Here is a 22,406-nt window from a genome sequence, read left to right on the forward strand (position 1 = left end):
CATAATGAATTGGATGGTCATGACCAGACCTTTATTTGTCTTCTGGGCAGACCCATTGATGGCTTTGTTTTATGAGCTTAAATCAATCGTATCAACTTAAAACCATAGCGAACCGGCCCGAACCGAAATTATGGATATTTTATTTACAACACGAGCCCAAAGTAAAATGCCTCTACTGCCATGTCCATTATCTGAATTCCATGCATCATCGGTGTAAAGCCGAAAGGCATATGCATCCACTTCAATGCTAGTTGCCCCAAAGGTTGAGTTCCTAGTCACAACATTGGACGTATTAGTAAATTGAATATCCACAACTTGCATGGAAGAGAGGTTAATATTCATGATAGAGGGGGCCGGTGAAACCTCCAAACAAAGCATCATTTAATGTTTTCCAAATAAACCATAAGAGGAGGTTCAAATAATATTAACATAATGCATATTTACTGCATCTCTAGTAAGAATGAACATAAAGAATCCAATCTTAAAAGAGTGAACATAAAGAATCCAATCAAATAAAGACTCCCCAATGATGGAGGAAGTATCTAAACCGATGGATGACAAATACCATACCTCTTTTGAAAAAACTCAACTTGATTTATTTATTTGCGCAATTTTGAATGCATTGAGGCGGTTAGAAGCAAGGTTTAAAGTATCGGTATCGAGTATCGTATTGGTCAATTGATCTTAAGAGACATATCAAGAGACGTATTGTTTAGTATCGAGTATTGTATCGCTCTGGTTAATGTATTTTAGTGTAATTCAATGGAGAAATGATCAAGATGTATCGTATCGGTTGGGTCAAATATGGATACATATCGGCTATATTGTATGGTATCGTGGGATACTTTAAACTTAGTCAGAAGAATAAATGACTCTAATGTTAATGGTAGGTTAGTTGAGCAGTTAAAAGGCCAGACTTTCTTCGGGAGGTCTTGGGTTTGCACCCATCCGGCAACATTTCATTTCCGGTATTAAAAAAGCACCAATACCCAAAAAAAAAAAAAAACTCTAATGTTAAAAAAATAAAAAATATTTATTATTATTTTTACCATTAAAAACAACTGTCTCCGTTCGAGATATTCCAGAGGAATGGTCACAAAACGCCCCCGACAAAAGCTGATATGCTTGCTGTGTTTTTACGTTTCTCTTTATCTGCTTTTCTTGATTTCCTCACATTTAGAGGTAAAGTTGAACATAGCCGTACAAATGGTACCCATTCTGCCAATATTTGACAATTAATTTTGATCCATCAGATTCTTTTGTATGGGACCCACCTGCCATGCCAGGTTTACGAATAAATGACTAAATACGAGTTCATTTTCTTCTCCACAGACGTGAAGATCACTTTCAGTCTTAGCTCGAAGTTCTAATGGCGTCCTCTGCTCAAGAACATCTTCAAACCCTAGCCTCTTATGGAACCATGACAGCTCCGCCGCCGACGCCGGCCACGGAACCAAATCGCCACTCGTCTTCCAACGCCGCCGACGCTCTCTCCCGACTACTTCATCGCCTCCCTCCGACACTCTCTCTACCATCTCGCCTCTCTCGTCCTATCACATCTCCTCCAATCGTCTCCTCCATCAACTCCGATGAGATTCTTTCTTCCTCATCTGAATTCGGTTTCTTCCAACTCACAAACCACTCAATCCCCTCCCAACTAGCTCTCGCAGCAGAGCTCGAATCGCTCTCCCTTTTCAATCTCCCCGACGAACAGAAACAAAAATTATTCCCAAGAAACTGGCCTCTTGGATTCGATGAGGAGGATGAAGACGATGGAGATGGAAACGGCGTATCTCTCTGCTTATCCGCCGATTCTCCAACCGAGTCAACCGAGTTCAACTTATCATCTCTAATCCAGTTCATTCAATCTCTGGAAAAACTTGGTTTGGAGATCGTAGAAGCGTTATCGCAAGCCTTACAGTTTGAGAATCCTCTGCGTCAAACGGAAGAGACCAAAAGATCTCAATCTCATCCATGGAGTTCCTTGGTGTGGATTTCCGAGTGTGTTGCAGGAAACAAATCGGTGATTAATGGTCGGCTTTATCCGTATATAGTAGCACTACAGTATCAGATCAGGCGCAGGAAGCTTTCATTGCTTTCAGATTCAGGTTGGATTTCTGTTTCTCCAGAGGTTGATTCTGTTCTCGTAACCATCGGAGACATTGCTCAGGTGAATCTCTTAACTCGGCTTTTTTTGTTTCAGTTCTTGACCCGTGACTCATTTGACACTAAGTTGACCCGGTAGTATCATTGGCTCAAAAAATTTTGCCGCGAAAAAGTCGTTAGGGAATCGTGAGCATTTCTCGAACTAAGCGTGAAAGTCGCCAAGTAGGCCCTGGAAATGGGTTTTATTTAGTTTGCCACGTCATCAGAATAGCCAACATGTCAGTTTCAGACACCTGGGAATATGACGACAAATCCAACTCAAATTCCTAGTTTTTCTATGGTCGGTTGGTTGGTGGGTCCAACATAAAAGCAACTCTCCAATGGGATCTCCTGAATAAGAATCACCACAATTTTTTATTTTAAACGATAAGATGGGCTATGGGGCAATGGGCCAATGGGGTACAGGTATTGGACCTAATCCACCTATTTTCTATTTTGGTATTCTCTCCGGTCGCTAGCCAGTTGAAATAAAGCAGGTGAGTTGGGACCCACTGAACCCTACACTCTACTTTTGTTTGTTTTGCCAGAAAGTAGTATTCTCATGACTTTCTTTTTCTTGGTCATCATCAAAAGTTAGGATTGGGGCATAGGCCTAAGAGTTTGGGGTATCTCAATGGTTTGTTCTGGACTTAATGATTTTGGATTGAAAACAACAAATTCAAAAACGAATCATTTGTAAAATAGCGTTTCAGTTTAGTACTGTTTGTGGATTTGGATCGACTAACGGTTTGGATCGGTTTCGACACCATCAATCCATTATCAAACCTTTATAACTTATTTCAAATTAAGAATGATATAGATCTTGGATCTTGGATCTTGCCTCTTGGGCTTAAGATCCAAACAAATCCCTCTCTTTAACTTCTTTAACCTATTTAGAAAGTTAGCTCATACTCCTATTAATAAAAGGACACGTGAGATCAATGCAGAAACATAAAGGCCTATCGTTCTAACTCAATTAATAAGCCATCGTAACTATAAGGTTTGGTCTAGGTAAAGGTTCGAACATTTGATTATGTTTAATGGGCTGCTAACGGATTGGACTAAATCAGTTGAAACTGTTAGATTTTTTACCCCTCAACTCATACCAGCACACCTTGTTTGGTAAGCCTGAGTTTGGTTCCTTTTAGGTCATAATGGGTTGGTTCTGTTTGGTTTAAAAATTGACACCCTTAGTGTGGAGGGAACTGATGTTCAATCTCAAGACCAACTTGATCTTACTGGCTCTATTTAGGAGGTTGCCACCATTATGCCAGAAGACATACTATTCTAACGTTTCATTCTAGTAATTTGGAGTTGGGATTGCGGGTAAAAGGATTGTGTTCTTTCTCACACCCTTACATCATACATTGAAGAAGGAGATGTACTTTCGATCCATGTTGTCAATGCTTAAAAGTGGGCACCTCTCATAAATGTGTGGTTGATGATTATAAAGTGTGCATAATCCTCTACCTGTGAATTTGAATTTGAAGTGTTTATTATTACCTGACAAAGAAACAGAAATTGAAGTGGTTCATTTGATAAAACCACACTTGACAGCGAAGTTATGTTCTTTCATATTCTTTCACATTATGAAAACGTGGGTCTTACACTAACACTCTCGATTTAACTGAATCTTGTTTGTCTCTGTGGTTCTAATAAATGAATGAAATGAAATCTCTGTGAAGGTATGGAGCAATGGAAAATTGAAGAAGGTGAGAGGGACAGCAGTGGCAAGTTCAGGAGACGAAGACAAGTTGCAATGCATATCAATGACTCTGTTAGTCACTCTCCCAATGGAGAGTTCTGTCTCTCCTCTTCTTCCTTTGGCATTAACAGTGTTGAAAGATGGAGATAATGAACATGACCAAACCAATGGTGAAGGTGAAAAAGAACTTCGTAAGAGGATTCACCACCAGCAGGAAGAAGGTGTGACTGATACTGAGACTGAGATTGAGACTGAGAAGAGGGCACTATTTCAATCGTTCTCTTTTGAAGATTATGCATGGAGGATTTATCATGAAAGGCTACTCTTCAAGGACCCTCTTGACAGATACCGCCTCACATAGAAACTTTCTGTGGATTTATTTGCATTTCATGATTCAGACTCTTTTCTTCTCTCTTGTTCTGTTTTTCCCCAGAACTACTAAATTTATTAATTTTTAAATTTTGAGATATCACTCTGATCGGTTAGAATTCCAGTTGCATAGCATTGCATCATCTTTAGAAAGCTCTTTCTTTTTGGAATGTAAAATTAATTAATTTTTTGGTATAACATGTTTTGATTATTGGTTGATGGATATAGAGTAGAGCCTCGGAATTTGAAGTCATAAAATGTTTCTTGCATATATTTTTATATATGGGAGAATGTAGCAGGGTGTAAAACTAAGACTTGCATAATACGAGATACACTGAGATACATTTACAGACTCAGACAATTTTCTTGGGAAGAACTCTCCATTTTTTCTGTAAAATGCCTAGATGTAAGTTAATACACACTAATTAAGAGTTTTGAAATTCTACCTTGTGAAGGATATGTTTTAAGGTTAGCAGAACAAAGGAGGAGTATATGAGGTATGGTGGGTATTGAGGAAAGAGAGATGCGACAAAGTATCTTTTAAAAATTTGAGATCAATCGATTATAAAAAGACAAGGTGACCACCATGATATAGAGGACTCAACAGAGAATTAATGCGGATGGATGAGATGCAAAGTGTGCCTATTGTGTTTTTTCAGACTTTGTTCTACAAGACTATTCTTCTATCGAACATGATGTATAAGATGGAATGTTTGGTTAGTTAAGGAATGTGATAGTTATAAGCTCGGTGTAGCAGAGAGAAGGATGTCAAGATGGTTATGTGAAAAAACTAGGAACGAATGTATCAAAGTTGATTCACAAGTTACTTTGATCTATTACAAACTCCACGAGACTAATTATAAGGGTGGCATGACTACATTCAATGGAGGCCTAGGTGTGTCTCAAAAGGGGTGAAATGATTTTGATTGAAGGAGCTAAAATAAATATGAGTAGACCTAAAATGATTATAGGAGAAAAGGTGAGAAAGAAAATGCGTAGAGTAAGTCTCATTCCAAATATGACCTTAAATAGAGGCTATTCGAGGGCAACAATACATGGTACAGATCCTATTTAGCCAATGCTTGGCTGTGCACTTTTACTTTTAGCATTGTCTTCATCTTTTTTATTTTATTATTTTAAATTTTTTTTTTTTTTTTTTTTTTTTGTATTTCTCATTTCCCAACTCCCCAACCCAAAGGAGAGAGAGAGGAAAAAAAGAAAAAAGTTAGGTTAAACTCTGATTTCCCTTTATTGGATGCATGTAGCCAAAACCCATTTAACTTGGGATAAAGCTGAGTTCTTTCGTTGTTTTTGTCCACAACTAGGATAAAGCAGGGGTAAATGGGAGGTGAACATTAAAAAGGGTGGTCTTTGTTTCAAAACTTCATGGGGAAGTGTTTCCCATATGCTCAGAGTATGGAGTGGGTGGTGGGCGTTGGTGGGGGGGGGGATGGGATCACAAAGCTGAAGCATCAGCAACTGGTCATTCCCACTTCTGATGGTAGAGCGGTGGTCATTTCTCCCCAATAAAGATTCTCCAAACTTTTCCTTGCCACTTTGAATAAGCTAAAAAAAGAATCTCAAATGAAAAGGTTTTAAGTTTCTGGTCTTCATTTCCAACCATATTACCTAGAAACAAATGGATTCAGGGGTGAAAAGTATGTCTAATTAGGACTTTTTTTCTTTCAAATTTCCAAAAGCTTTTAATTGAACATGAATGTGTACCAATGCTACAGGAGATCTCCTCTGCCTTCAAGAAGAGTAACAGAGATCAAATGTAGTATCTAGTCAGTAAAGAATTGCATTGTCAAAACAAAATCCAACAATTTGGCTGTCAATATTGCTATATGATATATAAAACAGAGACAAAGAAACAGTAACACAGACAATATCTATTCATCCAAAAAGAACAGACAATATCTCATATAACGTTCAAATTTTCAAGTTCTAGACAGACGTGTTGGTATCAGAAAGTTCCTTTTCGGGGAGGGGTGTATGTGAAAGAGGCAACGAGAATGTGCCTTATTAATAGCCATACTGAGTCCATCTGGAGGTATTCCTGTGTATGACACCTACCATCCACAAAAATGAGCTAACAATCAATCTTGCATGCAACAATAAACATTTGAGCCAGCAGCCAATATTCTAATTGAATAGATTTTGCATCCCCTCCTTCTTGACCTTGACTAAAAACAGATATAGTTGGAGGCCATAAATGATAATCTAGTACCTTCAATTCTTGTTTTCAGATACGGTTTATATCGCGGCCAAAAACTAGCGTGGTAGCCCAATTGACTGCAACATAGATTCTGTTTCTCCAGCTTACTACTCTTGTTAAATAAGCTGACCGCCAAATAAACCAACTAACAAATCCTGTTAGAGACAACCCTTTTGCTTCCTAATGAAGAAAATCTGTATGTCAGCAAGCCCAATATCTAATAAAATACATCAACAGACAGAAAGTGATAAGAAACTCACCTTGCTTTGTCTGAGGTCCACAAGAGCTTTATACCTTCCAACGGTTGCCATGCTTCCCAAATGTCTATAAACAAATGGGGCACCCAGTTCCATGCCTGTTGCAGAGTTTGCATGCCCTCCGCCAGCTTTACCAATCCTGTTTAAAAAGCTTGCTAGATATTTTCCCTGCCGCTCTGCAACCTGGTTCAATCGTTCCATCAGATAAACAGTAAATTGTTAGGTTTCTACAACCTTGCATGGAACAATTAAAAAAGAACCAAGAACTTGTGTTACTCTTAAGAAATTAGCTCTTTGCATTATTTGTCTTCCAACAACTCAGACTTATCCCACTAAATGGAGTTGGTTACATGGTTCCTTAACTTCTAGTCAGCTCTATTTAGAGCTATGAAACAGAACCTACCCATGCATGTCTTCCTCTCCTCCAGACAGGAGCATTTAAGTGTCTCCATTGTACATGTCCATGCCACCTCAAGCAAATTTGTTGCAACTTTACCATATAACATAGCTGCTCCAAAGTCAACAATAATTAGTTCATCCATTACTTTATCCTTCCAAATTTTTACCATGCATCTATCTTAACATCCTCATCTCACTCACACTGAGTTGCCTATGTTATGTACATGTTCCATTGGATACTTCTATCAGACCCTGCAGTACAGTGTCTAGTTAGTTTAGGTCATGATAGGGGGTTCCTATTGTGCTGTGATATAAGTCATAGAGTTGCTTTATTTCTTTGCAATGTGACTTCCACTATTCAGAAGCTGCTTGCTAAAAATATCACTAGATATTACAAATACCAGATGGGCACAATAGGTTGACACAGAAATTATCATTCTCTAAAAGTACTTCCCCCTTTCTTACTATTCCCCACCCCCACCCAAAAAAAAAAAAAAAAAAGAAGAAGAAAAATCTCTTCTACTATGAAGGTACTGGATTCGGGTTCTTTCACTACATGGTATTGCAGTATAATCAATATCAGGGGCTTGAGCTGGCAACAGTCATCAGTCATACTAGATATTCTGTGGCTAGCTCAAGTTGCAGAGGCTGAGTATAGAGCTATGGCTCAAATTGCATCTAAATTGATATGGTTAAAGTCTTGCCTGCAAGAACTGGGATTGGAGCCGCTAAACCAATTAAGATTTATTATGATAATCAAGCTGCAATTTACATTGCTAGAAGTCCTATTTTTTCATGAAAGGACCAAAAATATTCACACAGACAAACACTTCAGCAAGCAATATGCTCACCGCAAGGTTAACCAAGAAGTCTGGTTTACTTCATCAATCTGTGGACCAAGCCAATGGGCTGTAGGGCCAATCAGCCTAGCTGGGCCAGCCAGCCTAGCTGGGCCAGCCCACATGGACAGGAGTTTGTCATTTCTCTCAAATCCAAAGCTGTTGGGCAGAATAGGCCAATGGGTTATTTACAAGGTGGGAACCATAATACTGCAACACCTCACAAGGAATCTTAAGTGGGGCCTGCAAAGAGAAGGCTGGCTGCTGCACTAGTAAAACATTTGAATGCTGTTATTCAATTTTTATTTTCAAACAGTCAAGAGTTTCTAGTTTGTAACTTGATAGGCAATATATTGCTGGCTATATTTATGTAATGGCTTTTAGGAGCCTCCTCACAACTTGAAGTTGAATGAGACTGCTTTCATGCAAAGATTCTGTTCTGATGACAGGATAAGAGGCTCAAAGAGCTGAAAACCTATCCTCCTCCTACCTTCTATTTCCCTGTTCTCTCCTTCAACTCCCAATCGACCCTGCTTTGATGCTACCTTGTGACTGCACTTATGTGCTGCTTCTGCATCTATGATGAACCAGAAGACATCCCAAACATCAAATGCCTGCCTGTTTATGATCAGGGACAAAGAAGTCCATCTCAACACCTATGGTTGTACTCCTTTCTGTGTTTCTACTGCTGGAATTGAAGGCTACAACTTCAGCACCTTCTTTCCAATCAGAGAGAGATTTAGAAAGTTGTTTCAGGCCCTAAATGCCCATTCAACATACCTTTGAAAAGCCACCTGACCATTGATCTGAGAGATATCAGAATTCTCCCAACCAAGTAGCCAACTGCTTTTTCTATACAATTTATTACTGCAGTAACTTCTGGTCATCAAATCTCTGGCCAAACCATGCTAAGAATTTGGGAGGTTTCTCACTGATTTCCAGGCCTGTACTTATTCACTGTTTAAAGCCTTAACTGTTGCTGATACACAAGACACAACCTTCCGTTGTATTTTCAAATCTAGTTTTTAATTTGACAACCTCTATATCTCTTTATCTACCTATCAAATTGGCCCTATTTTGGAGGACTAACTCATTGCACTTTGGCCTACATTGAACCATCAATTGACTTCTAGGGACCCTATCCACCCTCTAATTCCTTTTTTTGGTTGGATAGCTCTGCTTTTTTTTTTTTTTTTTTTTTGGGGGGGGGGGGGGGTTGGGAGTTGTTGTGAGAAGTACCATCCCAGAGGTCAAACTCAAGGCCTCCTGGTGAGCATGGGCTTTACTAGCATTACTGCTCACCAACTGTGCAAAGCGTACAGCCCAGCCCAACCTCTAATTCTAGTTGTAGGGCCCAGTTCGATCCACCAGCTATGGTTTCCTTACTTTCTGATTGGTTATTATAATCTGGGTATTTGGTGTTAGTTAGCTACTTGGCTTGCTATTCTAAGCTCATATTATTTATTAAGGTTGGTCATCAACATTGGCAATCCAATTGGTGATATTTTAATGTAGAAAATGTTTTGACCTGAAGTTCTTGAAAGTTTTTCAAAGCTGGGTAAGGGAGATATACATACTCCAGCTTGAGGGGGAGTGTTAGAATACATGCATCCATTCCCTGGGATTATGATTCCATTCCTAGTTCTGCTGCTTGAATTAGGCTCTACTATGTTTCCTATGTACTTTAAACTTAGCTAGGCATGTATCCTATTCAGATTCTTCTGGATTTCCTTAATAATATGAAGTTCAGTGACTGAACAATAGAGCAACATAGTTCATCATCACCCAGTTCTCTTCCCCCTTCTATTCCAAACACCTCACCCCCTCTCTCCAATGTATCCTATCATCACAATGCAGTTTATGTTTCACAACAGAAATAGGAAAAGCATTACCAAATGGTCCTTTGAAAACTCAAAAACAAAAGCAATAGAAAAAGGAAAGAACACGATTCCCAAACTGACCTGGGCTAATGCTGGAAGTACTGGTTCGCCAGTGCTTTCAAGAAATCCGCAACAATCTCCTATTGCAAACACATCCTGCATGGAAGGAACATGCAACCATTGATCAACACCGATCCTGTTAACATTCATGCAAATAATTAGAGACAAACTTCTTGCAAACAATCATATAAAGCTCTTGTAAAATGGAAACTGCATTGAGCTATTCTAATTAAGATATGAAGTCTAATCACAAGTTACTGTTCCAGAGAAACATGATGTACCTTCCTCCTGGAGATTTTGGAAGTTGCAGAGATCTTATGAAAGAAGAGGGACCAACACCTGTAGACCACACCAACAACCCATATGGAACCTCTGTTCCATCGTTAAGAATAACCTTCTCTGGCTGGACATCTTTTACAATTCCACGGACAAGGTGTACACCTGACTGGAAACATGAATACAAGATTTATGAAAGAGCAAAATTGTACCACAATTGAACATGACATGACAGACTGACAAATTATTCAGGTAACTTTGGGAAGATGCTTTCTTGCAAGTTACAGACAATTGCAGTCTTCAAGCATTAGCCTATGAAATGATAAATGTAGTGGAAGTAGAGGCCAATAAACCATGAACCATGGAAGAATAATAAATGGAACCCGTTGGGGACAAATTGGGCATTCTATTCATCACACTTGGTGCCATCTGCACTCTTGATTCTTATACAAAACTGAGACCGTGCTTACATGTGTAAATTAAACCAGATTACATGGGAATCTTGAATGGGCTATTGTCAGTTGTTTGGGAAACAAGATTCTCATTGGCTGCTTACTGTTGATACTTAGACCCAAGAAGCCCTCATTGCTGCAGTTGGACGCTATGGATTTCGGTGAACCAACAGTTGACGTCTATCGATTACATTATGGTTGCTGGATTCATTTTCCTTGATAGTGGATCCACTTCACCCATGGCACATTTTGTTAATTGTTTACAAGGGTTTAGAAAATACTAAACAAAATTAGGGGCCTTCATTCATCGCTATGAAGAGAAATAAATTGCTTCACAATGGCATTTTGGGACATCCTTTTCACTAATACAATTCAATATATTGAGGGCAGATACAGTTTACCAAATCCATGCCCCAGTTCCTCTTCTCCAGTCTCACCTCTTCCCTCTGCCACCTAATCCTTTGCATCTCCCCACTTCTCCCTGGCCAGCCCTCTCTCTCCTCCCACTTCCTCTCCCAACTCCCCTCCACATACTTTTCCCAGTGGGTTTCTGCCTCTTCCTTATTTTTAGCAATTAAGGGATTCTACGTAGAATGAAGATAGAGAGAAAGAAAGTTGTATGACTGGAGGATTCTTATCTAAAACTACAAGGGCGAGAGACAAGAGTATACATCCTATAACAACATCACTTGTAGTTTCAAATAAATAAGGAGAGAAGAGAGGGCTGGTCATCAGTAGATGGCTACCAAAATCTTCTGTTTCTTCTCATCAGGGTTTAAAATCCCTTCCCTAATCCTAATGGGTTCAAAATCTTCGTTGTATGACTATTAGGTATTGTTATGCCCTGGTTTTAATTGTGATTGGACAACCAGCCCAGGATTTTCCAATCAAACAGCATTGAATGCCAATGTGATTCATTTTATGGTAATGGAATCCCTTATGTCAGGTTGACGGAAGGGGTGATGATCTAAGTTAGCATAGGAGGCATTGTGCTTCTTTTCTTTAGAGAATCATACTCCCCTTCCAATGGTTGAAAATCTTTGTTGTATGCTAATACGTATTTGATGCTTGATTTTAATGTAGGACAACCAGCTAGGACCAATTCAAATCAGCATTGAATGCCAGTTCAAACTAGCCAACTAGTCAAAATAGAATGTCCACTTGTTCCCACAATTTTGACCGGTCAACGGGATCTGCTACAATAGGAAAAAAATGAGGAAACAAGGCCAAAACACTGTTCACATCACTGCTCAAGTGGACAGTGTAACAACCATTTATTTGCTATGTTGGGAATGCTTCATAGAAGATTTGTGGGGTCCAATATCAGATTTTATTCTTGGGAGATTTAGGACCTTAGTTTAGTTTCTATTTCAGCTATTCATGCATGTGGCTGAAATATAAAGCCTAGTAGTTTCTAATTTTAATTCATTTTTATATTTGTAAGATTCTATTGTCACTAGTTACTATGATATTAGTTTCTATTTTAGTCTACTAAGTTTATATTTCTTGTAAAACTTTAGCCAAGCTATAAATAGGCCCTTACATTGCAATAAAACGAAGACTTATGTTATAGAAAAAAGATGGAAGTAAAGCTTGAGCTTTGGGCGTTTGCAGCCCCCCTTCTCTCTCTCACTTCTTCTAGTCTTATTCTTATCAGCATCCTTCTCCTTTTCCCCCTTCTTCAAGACTTGTTTCTAAGACATCCCCTTCTTCCCCGTATCTTATTTATCCTTCTTTCTTCTCTATTCTGTCCCCCATCAGATTCATAAATCTAATGGGATTGTATTTCACTATTCCCCCATGTATCAGTTCCACTCTAACATCAATCTTCATGGTGCAATTTGTGATGCATGGGTAGCTAGGTGAATCTAGTCAATTCATTAGGACTTGAGCATCCTCCACTTCCACAAAAATGGAGGGCTCTCATTGAAACATTTGTTTGAAGCAGAGCAGAGGACTATACTGGAGGACAGGAACATGACAATGCTCCTTGGACCTTTAGCCAGGACTATAGGGAACTTTTTTGGCAAGAAGGATTCAAGTTATCATAAAAATATGTAAGCAACAAGGGATCGATATCAACAACATAATTCATGTAAAGTAGCTGCTCATCTTTATAATCTGAAGTGAGTAAAAATCTCTTACCTTTGTCAACTGCTTAGTAGCATAATGCCTGAGACGATCATCAAAGGAAGATAATATCTCATTGGCCTGCAAAACAAGGAAAAACCTTTTAGTTTTTACAGCTTTAGTTTATAATGAACATAGCTTTTGACAATCCCAAAGTGGGTCACTATGAATTAATTAAGCAAAACAAGTGTTCGTCTAACAGAATCAAACTTTAAAGGAATGGTGAAAATCAAGGAACATAATTCAACTATGGCGTCTTGATTGTAGAGGTCAAACTTCACAAACCTCAATTAGGGTCACATGGATATAATCTTTAACATGGGCATATCTTTGATGAACATCTTTGATGATAAAATCGCTTAGTTCTCCGCTGAACTCAACCCCAGTTGGACCACCTCCTATGACAACACAGTGTAACAATCTGCTTCTTTCTTCCTCTGAGATTCCTGCATAAAAATTACTGTAGCTAAGTGGGAGAATTTCATCATAATGAACATAACCAATAGAGTTCATGGTGAACCCATGAAGCATTACTGTGTTTGTATTGCAAATACTCAGGAAGTAGTACCAGGCACAACAGACAACATCAAGTTCAGGAGTAGCCTCCTACGGATCTCCTGAGCATGATGAACTTCACGGAGAAAAATAGCATGTTCCTTCACACCCTGGATTCCAAAAGTTGATGCCTCTGCTCCTGAAGCAATAACTAACTTATCATATGCGATTTTAAAGCTCCAGGGCTGCAGGGTCTTTTCTTCATCTATTACAGTCTCGCAGTGCACCTTAATGGCATCAGATAAACAGAGGATTTTAAGGCAAATAGCACAGAATTCTTTCAATCCCCAAAATCTATATCAAATAACCAGAAACTAATTCTAAATACCAAAACTTGAAACAAAAGTAAATAAGCAAAGACGAACGAACCAGATGGTTATCAGAATCAATTCCCTTGGAATTAGCAAGAAAGAAGAAAGAACCAGGTTCTCGGGAAATGGCAGGTTGGATCCTCGCGACAGGCTCAGCTACTGATCGAAATTCAAGTGTACCCACACAGGTAGAAGCCAGTAAAGGAGTGAAAACCATATGATTCCGAGGCGAAACGCAAACAACATCATAGATACTGGTATCTATATCCTTCATGAACCTACAACCAGCCCAACCTGTACCTAGCACCACCACCCTTGGCTTCTCACCAGGCTTCGTCGGCCCAAGACCGGAATGCTGATTATCAGTAGAGGATGGATTCTGAAGTGTCGAATGAGTGCTGAAATGGGACAAAGAATTGAATAGAAAAGGAGAAGATGGGTACGCGTTTCTTTGCTTAAATGAATACCCAATGGAGGAATTGACATGACTGAGCCTTCTGAACCAGGACATTCTCGTTGGATTACTGGGAATTTTGCTTTGCTCACTATAAACTTTATGTAGGATTCATGATTTTGGTGCAGGAGTTGAAGAAAATCAAATCGAGGGACATGGGTTCTCTGCAATGGGGATCAAGAATTCAAGTTGAAGGAAGGGACACTTTTACAGAATGCAGTACGAAAGTAAGCTAATCATCACAGCAGAGCAAAAGATTCAGTGATTAAATTAGAGTCAATAATTGGGTTCCTGTGATATACAACCGTTGAAAGTCTTTAGCCTCATGATTTGGATCAAATCGGTCAATAGGTTAGCAACAGTAGTCAAACAATACTAGCTAACAGTGGCTCTTAGTTTACAGAAATAATTAAAATAGTGATTTTGCCAACACATACTTGCATTAGCAGATTCACCTTTCTTAGTGAAAAGGTTGTGGATTCTACTGGCGAAGCAGGCGTGTCTTCTGAAAATGTAATCGAGGTGTGCTCAAGCAGTCCGATAAACCCTAGTTACTTTTCTTTTATCATTTTAAAATTATTTTTATCTTTTTAAAAGTACTAATTTCAGCGGATAAAAATGTATTAAGGTGAATAAAGTTACTGTTTTGATTAATTTTATGAATTGAAAGTTAATTTTAACTAATTAAGTTAATTGAAACGTGACTATTTTTATAAAAGGGACCTAAAAATAAATAATCATGTTTTTTTTTTTTTTTCCCTTTTGTCGTCATAGAATTTTGTCTTTCTTGAGAGTTGGAGAGTGGGCTTGAATGGACAGCTTTTTATATTATAGACTCTGGTCATTATAGTATAAAAAATAAAAAAAAAAATAGAAAAAAACTGAAATTTAGTTTAAATTAAACTTAGTTCCTTATTTGTCGTTAGTTAAGGATTAAGAAATATAACTTAGAGCAACCTTTCAATCCTTCCAATCCTTCCAATCATTTACCTAAATTATCTAATTAAATATTTTTTATTTTTATAAATTTTTTAAATAAAAATTAATGTTATCTCTTAAATTAGCTAAATTATCACTCAAACCCTTAATCATGTATTTTATTTTTTTATTTTTTTTTATCATGGGGGGTTTTGTTTGTTTTTTAGGAGTTGGGAAGGAGAGTTGAAATGGTAGCTTTCAGCTTTGGTCATTGTTAATTGAGCAATTTTTAATGTACGATGATCTAGTTTAAATAAAGCTTAGTTCCTTGTTTGTCATTAATTAAGGACGAAGATATATCCGAGAGCAACCTTTCAATCCGTCCAATAATTTAATTAAGTTATCCGATTATACTTTATTTTCTTATTTTTATAATTTTATAAAGGAAATTTTAAACACCATCACTTGAGTTATCCCTAAAATTAATAGTATCCATTAAATTAACTAAATTATCAGTCAAACCTTAATAGGAAAAATAATATATTAAATAATACCTTTGTCATTAAAAATTACACTTAAGTACTAATGTAAGCAAGTTAAACTAAATATGATATGTAAATTGTACAAAATGTTATCATTTCTATTTAGTTGACTAAAAATAAAAATGAAAATCATGCCAAACACTGGCTAATGACTAATTTGCTAGGTAACAGAATATCCGTTTTTGTTTTAATTGACTTACGTTAATTACAGGACTAATATCTTGTCCATTTCTAACATGGTCCATATAATGATAAAACTGTAAAACCTTATATACCTTTAGTTGAAAATTTTACAATTTGAAGAAGCAATTGGAGGCCACCAATCATATGGCATTTGCATCACTAGATCATGGCTGCCTTTCCCATTCGCCTTCCCTGAGGCTGCGTTTGTTTACTGGAATAAAGATGGGGTGGGAAAAAGGGGTGGGAAAATTCTTGAAAAACATGTAAATTTCTTACTTTTCCTTTAAATTCCAAAATGATATATTGTTTGGTTGCATGGGGTGGGAAAGTGGGAGACAAGTTTCTTTGAATCAAGGAAATTTGTCTGCTGATGTGACCAACTTTCCCACCCCATGTCATTTTAAAACCCCACATATTTGGTGGGACTTTGTGAGAAAGTTGGAAAAAGTAAAAAGTGGGACCCACCCCAATCACTTTTCTACAAAACCCTTTCCTTTCCTTCTCCCTCACCCCACTACACATGGGACCCACATATATATTTTTTTTCACCCTTTTTTTCTCACTCCACCTTTGCAAACAGGGGCTATTTGCTAGTCAGACAACAACAAACAAATTTTTTTTTTTTTTGGTAGAGACAACAACAAACAATTAGTAGAAGAAACTGTTACAATCTTGATTGCTTGTTCAAAGTTTGGACTTATTCATGAGGGATTACTTGTACTCTTGTAGTATAATATTAAACTAACATTAATGGAAGAAATTCATAATTTAATTTGAAGGAAGAATCATCTTGGTCGGGTTGAACCACTCAAATCTATATGATTGGGGTTTCGTTTCTGCCTGCGACTAGGGTTTTCGTCTCTTACCTGCGATTGGGGTTTTCGTTTTTTAGTACCTGCGATTGGGGTTCCGTTTCTTACCTGTGACTGGGGTTTCTTTCTTATCTGCGATTGGGGTTCCATATAATTTGTATTCTTGCTCCTTGCTTTCAGGTTGCTTTCTGCTTTCAGGGTGTTGTTGTTTCGTTGCAAATGGTAAGTTTGTAAGACTACACTTCTAGCCTGTAGCCGCTGGTGAGTGTATGTTTTTCACACTTTTATTATCTTTGAGCCTGCGATTGAACAGTGGTACGCTCGTAGAGCTTCTCTGTTTCATACTTTTGCTTTCCACATCTGGCTATTTGGATATTGCGTTTTAATTTTCTACTTGCTTACTTCTTGTTATCGTTTTGTCTCTTGTGTTTGTCAAGTAAGTGGATTTGCTGTTCTGTTACATTTGGTTTTTTTGTTTCTTTTGTTTCTTTTAATTTGTTAAGCGCTTTTGTCAGCTTATTTTGTGGTTTGTTTTTTTGTCTTGCATTGTTTTATTTCACTTTTTGTCTGGTTCACTTTTTTTAAGCTTAAGGTTATCAAACGAGTAACAGGTTACATTTTCACTTGGGTGTTTTAGAGGTTATTTTATCAGTGGATCGTGAGATTTTTCTGCAATTTCCAGCTGCTTGTTTCCCATTATAAATATGAAGCTATTACTGTGGAATTGCTAGGAATGTGGTCAGTCTTTGACGATTGCTTATCTATGCAGGTTATGTAGACAATCTAGACCAAGTTTATTGCTACTTTTGGAAACAAAACAACATGCCAAATACATGGAAATGCTCAAACTCAAATTGGGTTTTTCAGATATGTTACTTGTTGATCCACAGGGGAAATCTAGGGGAATCTCGGTGATGTGGAACACAAATTGTTCTGTTATCCCTCTCTCTTTCTACTTATCTTGTTGATTTAATGGTTTCTTGGAATGTTGTGGATGTAGATGTCAGGGTAACTTTATTATATGGAGCATCTACTCGAATAGGACGTGGAAGGGTTTGGCAATAGTTGGGACAACTGGGTAACTCTGTTCAAGGTGCTTGGTTGGTTTTAGGGGACTTTAATGAAATCCTAACTCATCAAGATAAAAGAGGTGGCAGAAGGAAACCTCAATCTCATTTAGATGCTCTGAATTCTACAATTTCCAATTTTGGTTTGATAGCTTTGCCTAGTTATGGCAGTCGGTTTTCTTTGTTCCAATAAACGGAAAGGGGATGCTAACATTAAAGAGAATATTGATTTGGTATTCTATAATTCAGAATTGTTACGTCTCTTTCCTGATCTTCATGCTTTCAAACATGTTAGACTTAGCTCAGATCATACTCCTATGGAAATAGAGCTTCTCAAAGGAGTTAAGAAACCACAAATGTTTTATTATGAAGTTAAATGGGAAGAGTATCCGGAGCTCAGGGATAACATTTTAAAGGGTTGGACCACGCCAAAACAGGTTCAGATGCTTACAGACTACAACATAAGATCTATAATTGTGCTAAGACCTTACGTTTATGGAGCAAGGAAAATATTAAAGTGGCTTCACGAGAAATTCTTACAATTCAACAACAATTGGTTGATATACAAGCTTCAAATTTTGCAAGAGATATAACTGTACAAGAGGCTGAGTTGTCGAAGAAATTGGCTTCTTTGATAAGTGAAGAAGAGAGATTTTGGTAGCAAAATGGTTAAAGGTTGGAGATCACAATACTGCTTTTTTCCATCAGATTACCTTGCAAAGACAACAACGAAATCATATTTCAAAGCTAAAATCGAGTACGGGGCATTGGCTGTCGGTAGAGTTCGAGATAATGTCAGAGATTCGGACTTATTTTAGTAATCTCTTCACCACTTCTCATCCCCAATCCCCTTTATATTTTTTATCCAGCTTTACACATTGTGTGTCCCATGATGATAATGTTAGATTATGTAGAGACTTTTCTAGGGAAGAGATTAAATATGCTTTGTTTCAAATGAAAGGGAAAAAGTTTCCAGGAATTGATGGTTTTCCAGCTCGATTCTATCAGAAAAACTGGGATATTATAGGTGAGGACTTCGTTACGGACATTCAACATTTTTTTGATAGGGGCTTTTTATTAAAAAGTTTGAATAACACCATCATTTCTCTTATTCCCAAGAGGAAACACCCTCAAGAGGTTGGCCATCTAAGGCCAATTAGTCTTTGTACTGTCCCTTATCGAGTTATTGCTAAATGTTTAGCTAACCATTTGAAAGTTATTTTGCCCAACATTATTAGTGAAACCCATAGTGCCTTTGTTGTTGGTCGATCCATTTCTGCCAATGTGTACTTGGCACATGAATGTCTTCACTTCATGAAGAACTCTACCTCAAAAGCGTGGTTATTTTGCTTTGAAACTAGACTTGTGTAAAGCATATGACAAGTTAGAATGGGGTTTTATTGAGGAATGTTTGAACTTTTTGGGGTTTCAGGCTAAGTGGATGAGGTGGATAATGCAATGCATCACAACCGTTACTTTTCAAATTAAAGTAAATGGTCAATTATTGGAGCCAGTGGTTCCAACTCGGGGCATTCGACAGGGCTGCCCTCTCAGTCCATCTATTTTCATTCTCTGTCATGAGGCTTTGTCTAGGAGATTAAGTGTAAATATTGGTATCCCTAGGTTGCCAGGATTGCGAATATTTCGACATAATCCTGTTATTAACCATCTTTTTTCCACTGATGATTGTATGATTTTTTGTCCTGCAAGTGAATACAATGCTCATCATATAAATTTTTTTCTTCAAGAATACATGCATGTTTCTGGACAACATATTAATTCAATGAAATCTTATGTGGTGTTTAGTAAATGTACAATTTTGGATGTTCAGAGAGCTGTCACTTCTATTCTTCAGATTGCTGAGGTGAGTTCCTATGGTACATATCTAGGTTTACCATCTACTTCTAGTAAATCTAAAACTCTAAGTGTTTCCTTCTTTTCGGGAAAGAATGGCTAAAAAGTTGGCCTGTTGGAAAGATAAGCTATTATCAAGTGCTGGTAAGGAAATTCTAATTAAAGCAGTTGCTCAAGCTCTTCCAACCTATGCAATGTCTAATTTGTTATTCCCAAAAGAAGTAACAGATGGGTTATCACAACAAATTAGACTTTTTTGGTGGGGAAGGGGCTCTCAAAAGGGTATTTCTTGGGTATCATGGGAGAAGTTATGTAACTCAAAAAAGCATGGTGGTTTAGGGTTTCGTGATCTCTATTTTTTCAATAGAGTTTTCTTAGCCAAACAAGCCTGGAGATTACTTCAGAATCCTAGTTCATTGTGGGCCAAGGTTATTAAATCTAAATATTTTCCTAATGATGATTTTCTTGATGCTAGGTGTGCGAAGGGCTGCTCTTGGGGGTTGGTGAAGTTTACACTTTGGGAAAGAAGTTTTTAAAAAGGGTTTGATTCGAAGTATTGGTAATGGTTACCAAACAAAGGTATTTTCTGACCCTTGGATTCCTGATTTACCTTTGAACCATATTTGAAGAGTTCCACCCTCTGGCAGTCCTATATGGGTTGGTGAATTAATACATTGGCCCTCAAGATCTTGGGATACCTCTAAATTGCGGCTTTGGTTTTCGGCACCTGAGATTAGTGCAATTCTTAGGATTCCTATTTTATCTGAGGTTGTGTAGGATAGATGGATGTGGAAACATACTCACGCAGGTACTATCACTGTTAGATCTGCTTATTTTATGGGGTTAAAACGCCTCTTTGGGTTTATCTGCTAGAGGCACCACTTTTGTCTTTCTATCTTTTTGGTCTAACCTTTGGAAAATTCATACGCTTTCTAAGATTAGACTATTTCTTTGGAAAGTAGGTCATAATGCTCTACCTACAAATTCTCTTTTGTTCCAAAGAGGTGGTTGTTATACTCCTTTGTGTCTTTATTGCAAATGTGCCCCTGAATCAATTGTTCATATTTTATTTCATTGTCCTTTTGCAAAACTGTGTTGGAAGTTCTCTCCCCTTCGGTTGGATACAGATCTTTTCCATGGCCATGACATTGTGGACTAGTGGAACTTTATTGAATCACTCTTTCAGCATTTTGGTAATTTAGATTGGGTACATACTATATGGAGTGTAGTAGCTTGGTTAATTTGGAAGGCCAGGAATGTTTATCTATTTGAAGGGCGTGAACCCAACATTAATACTTTTCTTTGGTATCTAAATGGTTTGTTGCAAGATATTAGTGGTCATTTTATTGAGGATGCTTCTACATCGGCCACAACTGAAGTGTTGGATCCTCCTATGTTGATTGTTTCATCAAGTGTATTATTTAATGATGTGTATCTACAAACAACAAATGTTGATGATATCAATTTTTTTTCATGTATTCTCAAATGGTTCATGGGACTCCACAACTTCTTGTAGTGGTCGTGGAGGGATTATCAAGACATCCTCTGGATCATTTATAGCTGCTCATATGAAAGCAAGTTGGGCTTTATCTGCACCGCAAACGAGCTGGAAGCAATGTATGACATCCTTCAAGTTGCTTCTAATATAGGGATAAAGAATATCAAGTTATTTTATGATTGTTAGGCTGTGGTTTCCAGTTTACATGGTGATTCTAGTACTTTGGATTGGAATTGTTCAAACTTAGTTCAGCTCGTTAAGAACTTTTTGTTGGGATTTGACACTTGTGTAGTATTACATATTTCGCGAGCAGACAATGTTTTTGCCGATTTGTTAGCTAGAGGTGCTCGTTATTTGGGTATGTCTAAAGTTTTGGTGGATGGAGCCACCACGATGTCTTGATCCTTTGTACTGTTTCCTATTGGGAGGATTTCCCCAGACTTGTTTTTATGAATGAATTTTTTTTTTTTTGTGTTTGGCCAAAAAAAAAAAAAAAATCTAATATGTGAGCAAATCTGAAGTAATAATTGCAAATCAAATGAAGACTAAATTAGTTGGGTTCAATTTGAAGTAACAATTGCAAATCAACTGGCAGCAACAGCGAGACTCCCACCAGTCACGTGAAATGTTATAACCTCAAGTGATTTTATGTGAGCAACTGTGCATCCACTGATGTGTATTTATATATTTTTTAATTATTTTATTAAAAAAAAGTGTCCATATTTTGACCTTGATTTTATACATACCATATAAGATTCTGTATCAATTTTACTAGAGAAATGTGTCCATCTTGTGTTCAATCATACAAAATTTTAGTGCAGATTTTGTAACAAATTTGTCTAATTCGGTATAGAAGCATAAAAAGTGAATTATATGTTGAATTGTAAAATTTAGTACAGAATCATTACCATACGATCCACGTCAAAATGACAAATAATTATGAATAAGTGTGTCAGAATCATTGTCGTGCAACCAAGGAACTTATTTTCGCTGAATTTCGGCGAAATATTGCCCAAATTCGGTGATTTCGCCCCCCGAGATTGCCTATCTTTCGGCGATATCTTGCCCAACTAGCGATATCTGGCGATATCTCGCCGGAAAATCAACATTGTTTGCCTCTTTCAGTTTTTCTCTTCTTTCTCTTCGTCAATCCGAGGGAGCTCTAGGTCTTCATCAGTGCTGCCTTTGGTGTTGGTGGTGGTAGTATGTCTTTTACCGGCGACCCAAAGGCACCACCGGCAGCAGCAGCAGTAGCGATAGCCGTGGGAGAAGCAGTTCAAGGAGAAGAATGGAGGTGACGAAACCAAGGGTGCCTACCTGAGCCTCGCCAAGCTTTATCATCTAGATGCAGATGCAGTGACTTCCGGCGACTGCTAGCGAGACTTCGCCCGACCGTCCATGGTGAAGATGAAGATGAGAAGATGAAGATGAGATTCAATCTGATCCCATAAAAATCAATGTTCACGCAACCATCATTCTCAG

General features: G+C 37.8%; 2 protein-coding genes and 1 long non-coding RNA gene across 3 annotated transcripts; 2 read left to right on the forward strand and 1 right to left on the reverse strand.

The window, feature by feature from the left end:
• Window positions 1-1,341: 1,341 nt before the first annotated feature.
• LOC149008281 (2-oxoglutarate (2OG) and Fe(II)-dependent oxygenase superfamily protein) lies at window positions 1,342-4,645 on the forward strand. The gene is made up of 2 exons (XM_089167561.1): window positions 1,342-2,170; window positions 3,831-4,645. The coding sequence occupies exons 1-2, from the start codon at window positions 1,370-1,372 to the stop codon at window positions 4,209-4,211; spliced, it is 1,182 nt and encodes a 393-aa protein (XP_089023687.1). The 5' UTR covers window positions 1,342-1,369; the 3' UTR covers window positions 4,212-4,645.
• An 825-nt stretch (window positions 4,646-5,470) lies between these two features.
• Window positions 5,471-14,305, reverse strand: LOC149008282 (internal alternative NAD(P)H-ubiquinone oxidoreductase A1, mitochondrial-like). The gene is made up of 9 exons (XM_089166352.1): window positions 13,655-14,305; window positions 13,299-13,512; window positions 13,016-13,176; window positions 12,746-12,811; window positions 10,154-10,317; window positions 9,894-10,008; window positions 6,698-6,877; window positions 6,450-6,617; window positions 5,471-6,291 (listed from the first exon to the last, which is right to left on the reverse strand). The coding sequence occupies exons 1-8, from the start codon at window positions 14,105-14,107 to the stop codon at window positions 6,465-6,467; spliced, it is 1,506 nt and encodes a 501-aa protein (XP_089022478.1). The 5' UTR covers window positions 14,108-14,305; the 3' UTR covers window positions 5,471-6,291; window positions 6,450-6,464.
• Window positions 14,306-16,548: 2,243 nt separating this feature from the next.
• Window positions 16,549-19,999, forward strand: LOC149008283 (uncharacterized). Its single transcript, XR_016175182.1, has 3 exons — window positions 16,549-16,727; window positions 19,379-19,436; window positions 19,902-19,999. It is a non-coding gene; the product is annotated as an uncharacterized LOC149008283 (long non-coding RNA).
• Window positions 20,000-22,406: the final 2,407 nt, after the last annotated feature.

The sequence above is a fragment of the Hakea prostrata genome, chromosome 8, assembly GCF_041222555.1.
Source record: "Hakea prostrata isolate BN-2017 chromosome 8, UWA_Hpros_2, whole genome shotgun sequence".
Taxonomy (NCBI): domain Eukaryota; kingdom Viridiplantae; phylum Streptophyta; class Magnoliopsida; order Proteales; family Proteaceae; genus Hakea; species Hakea prostrata.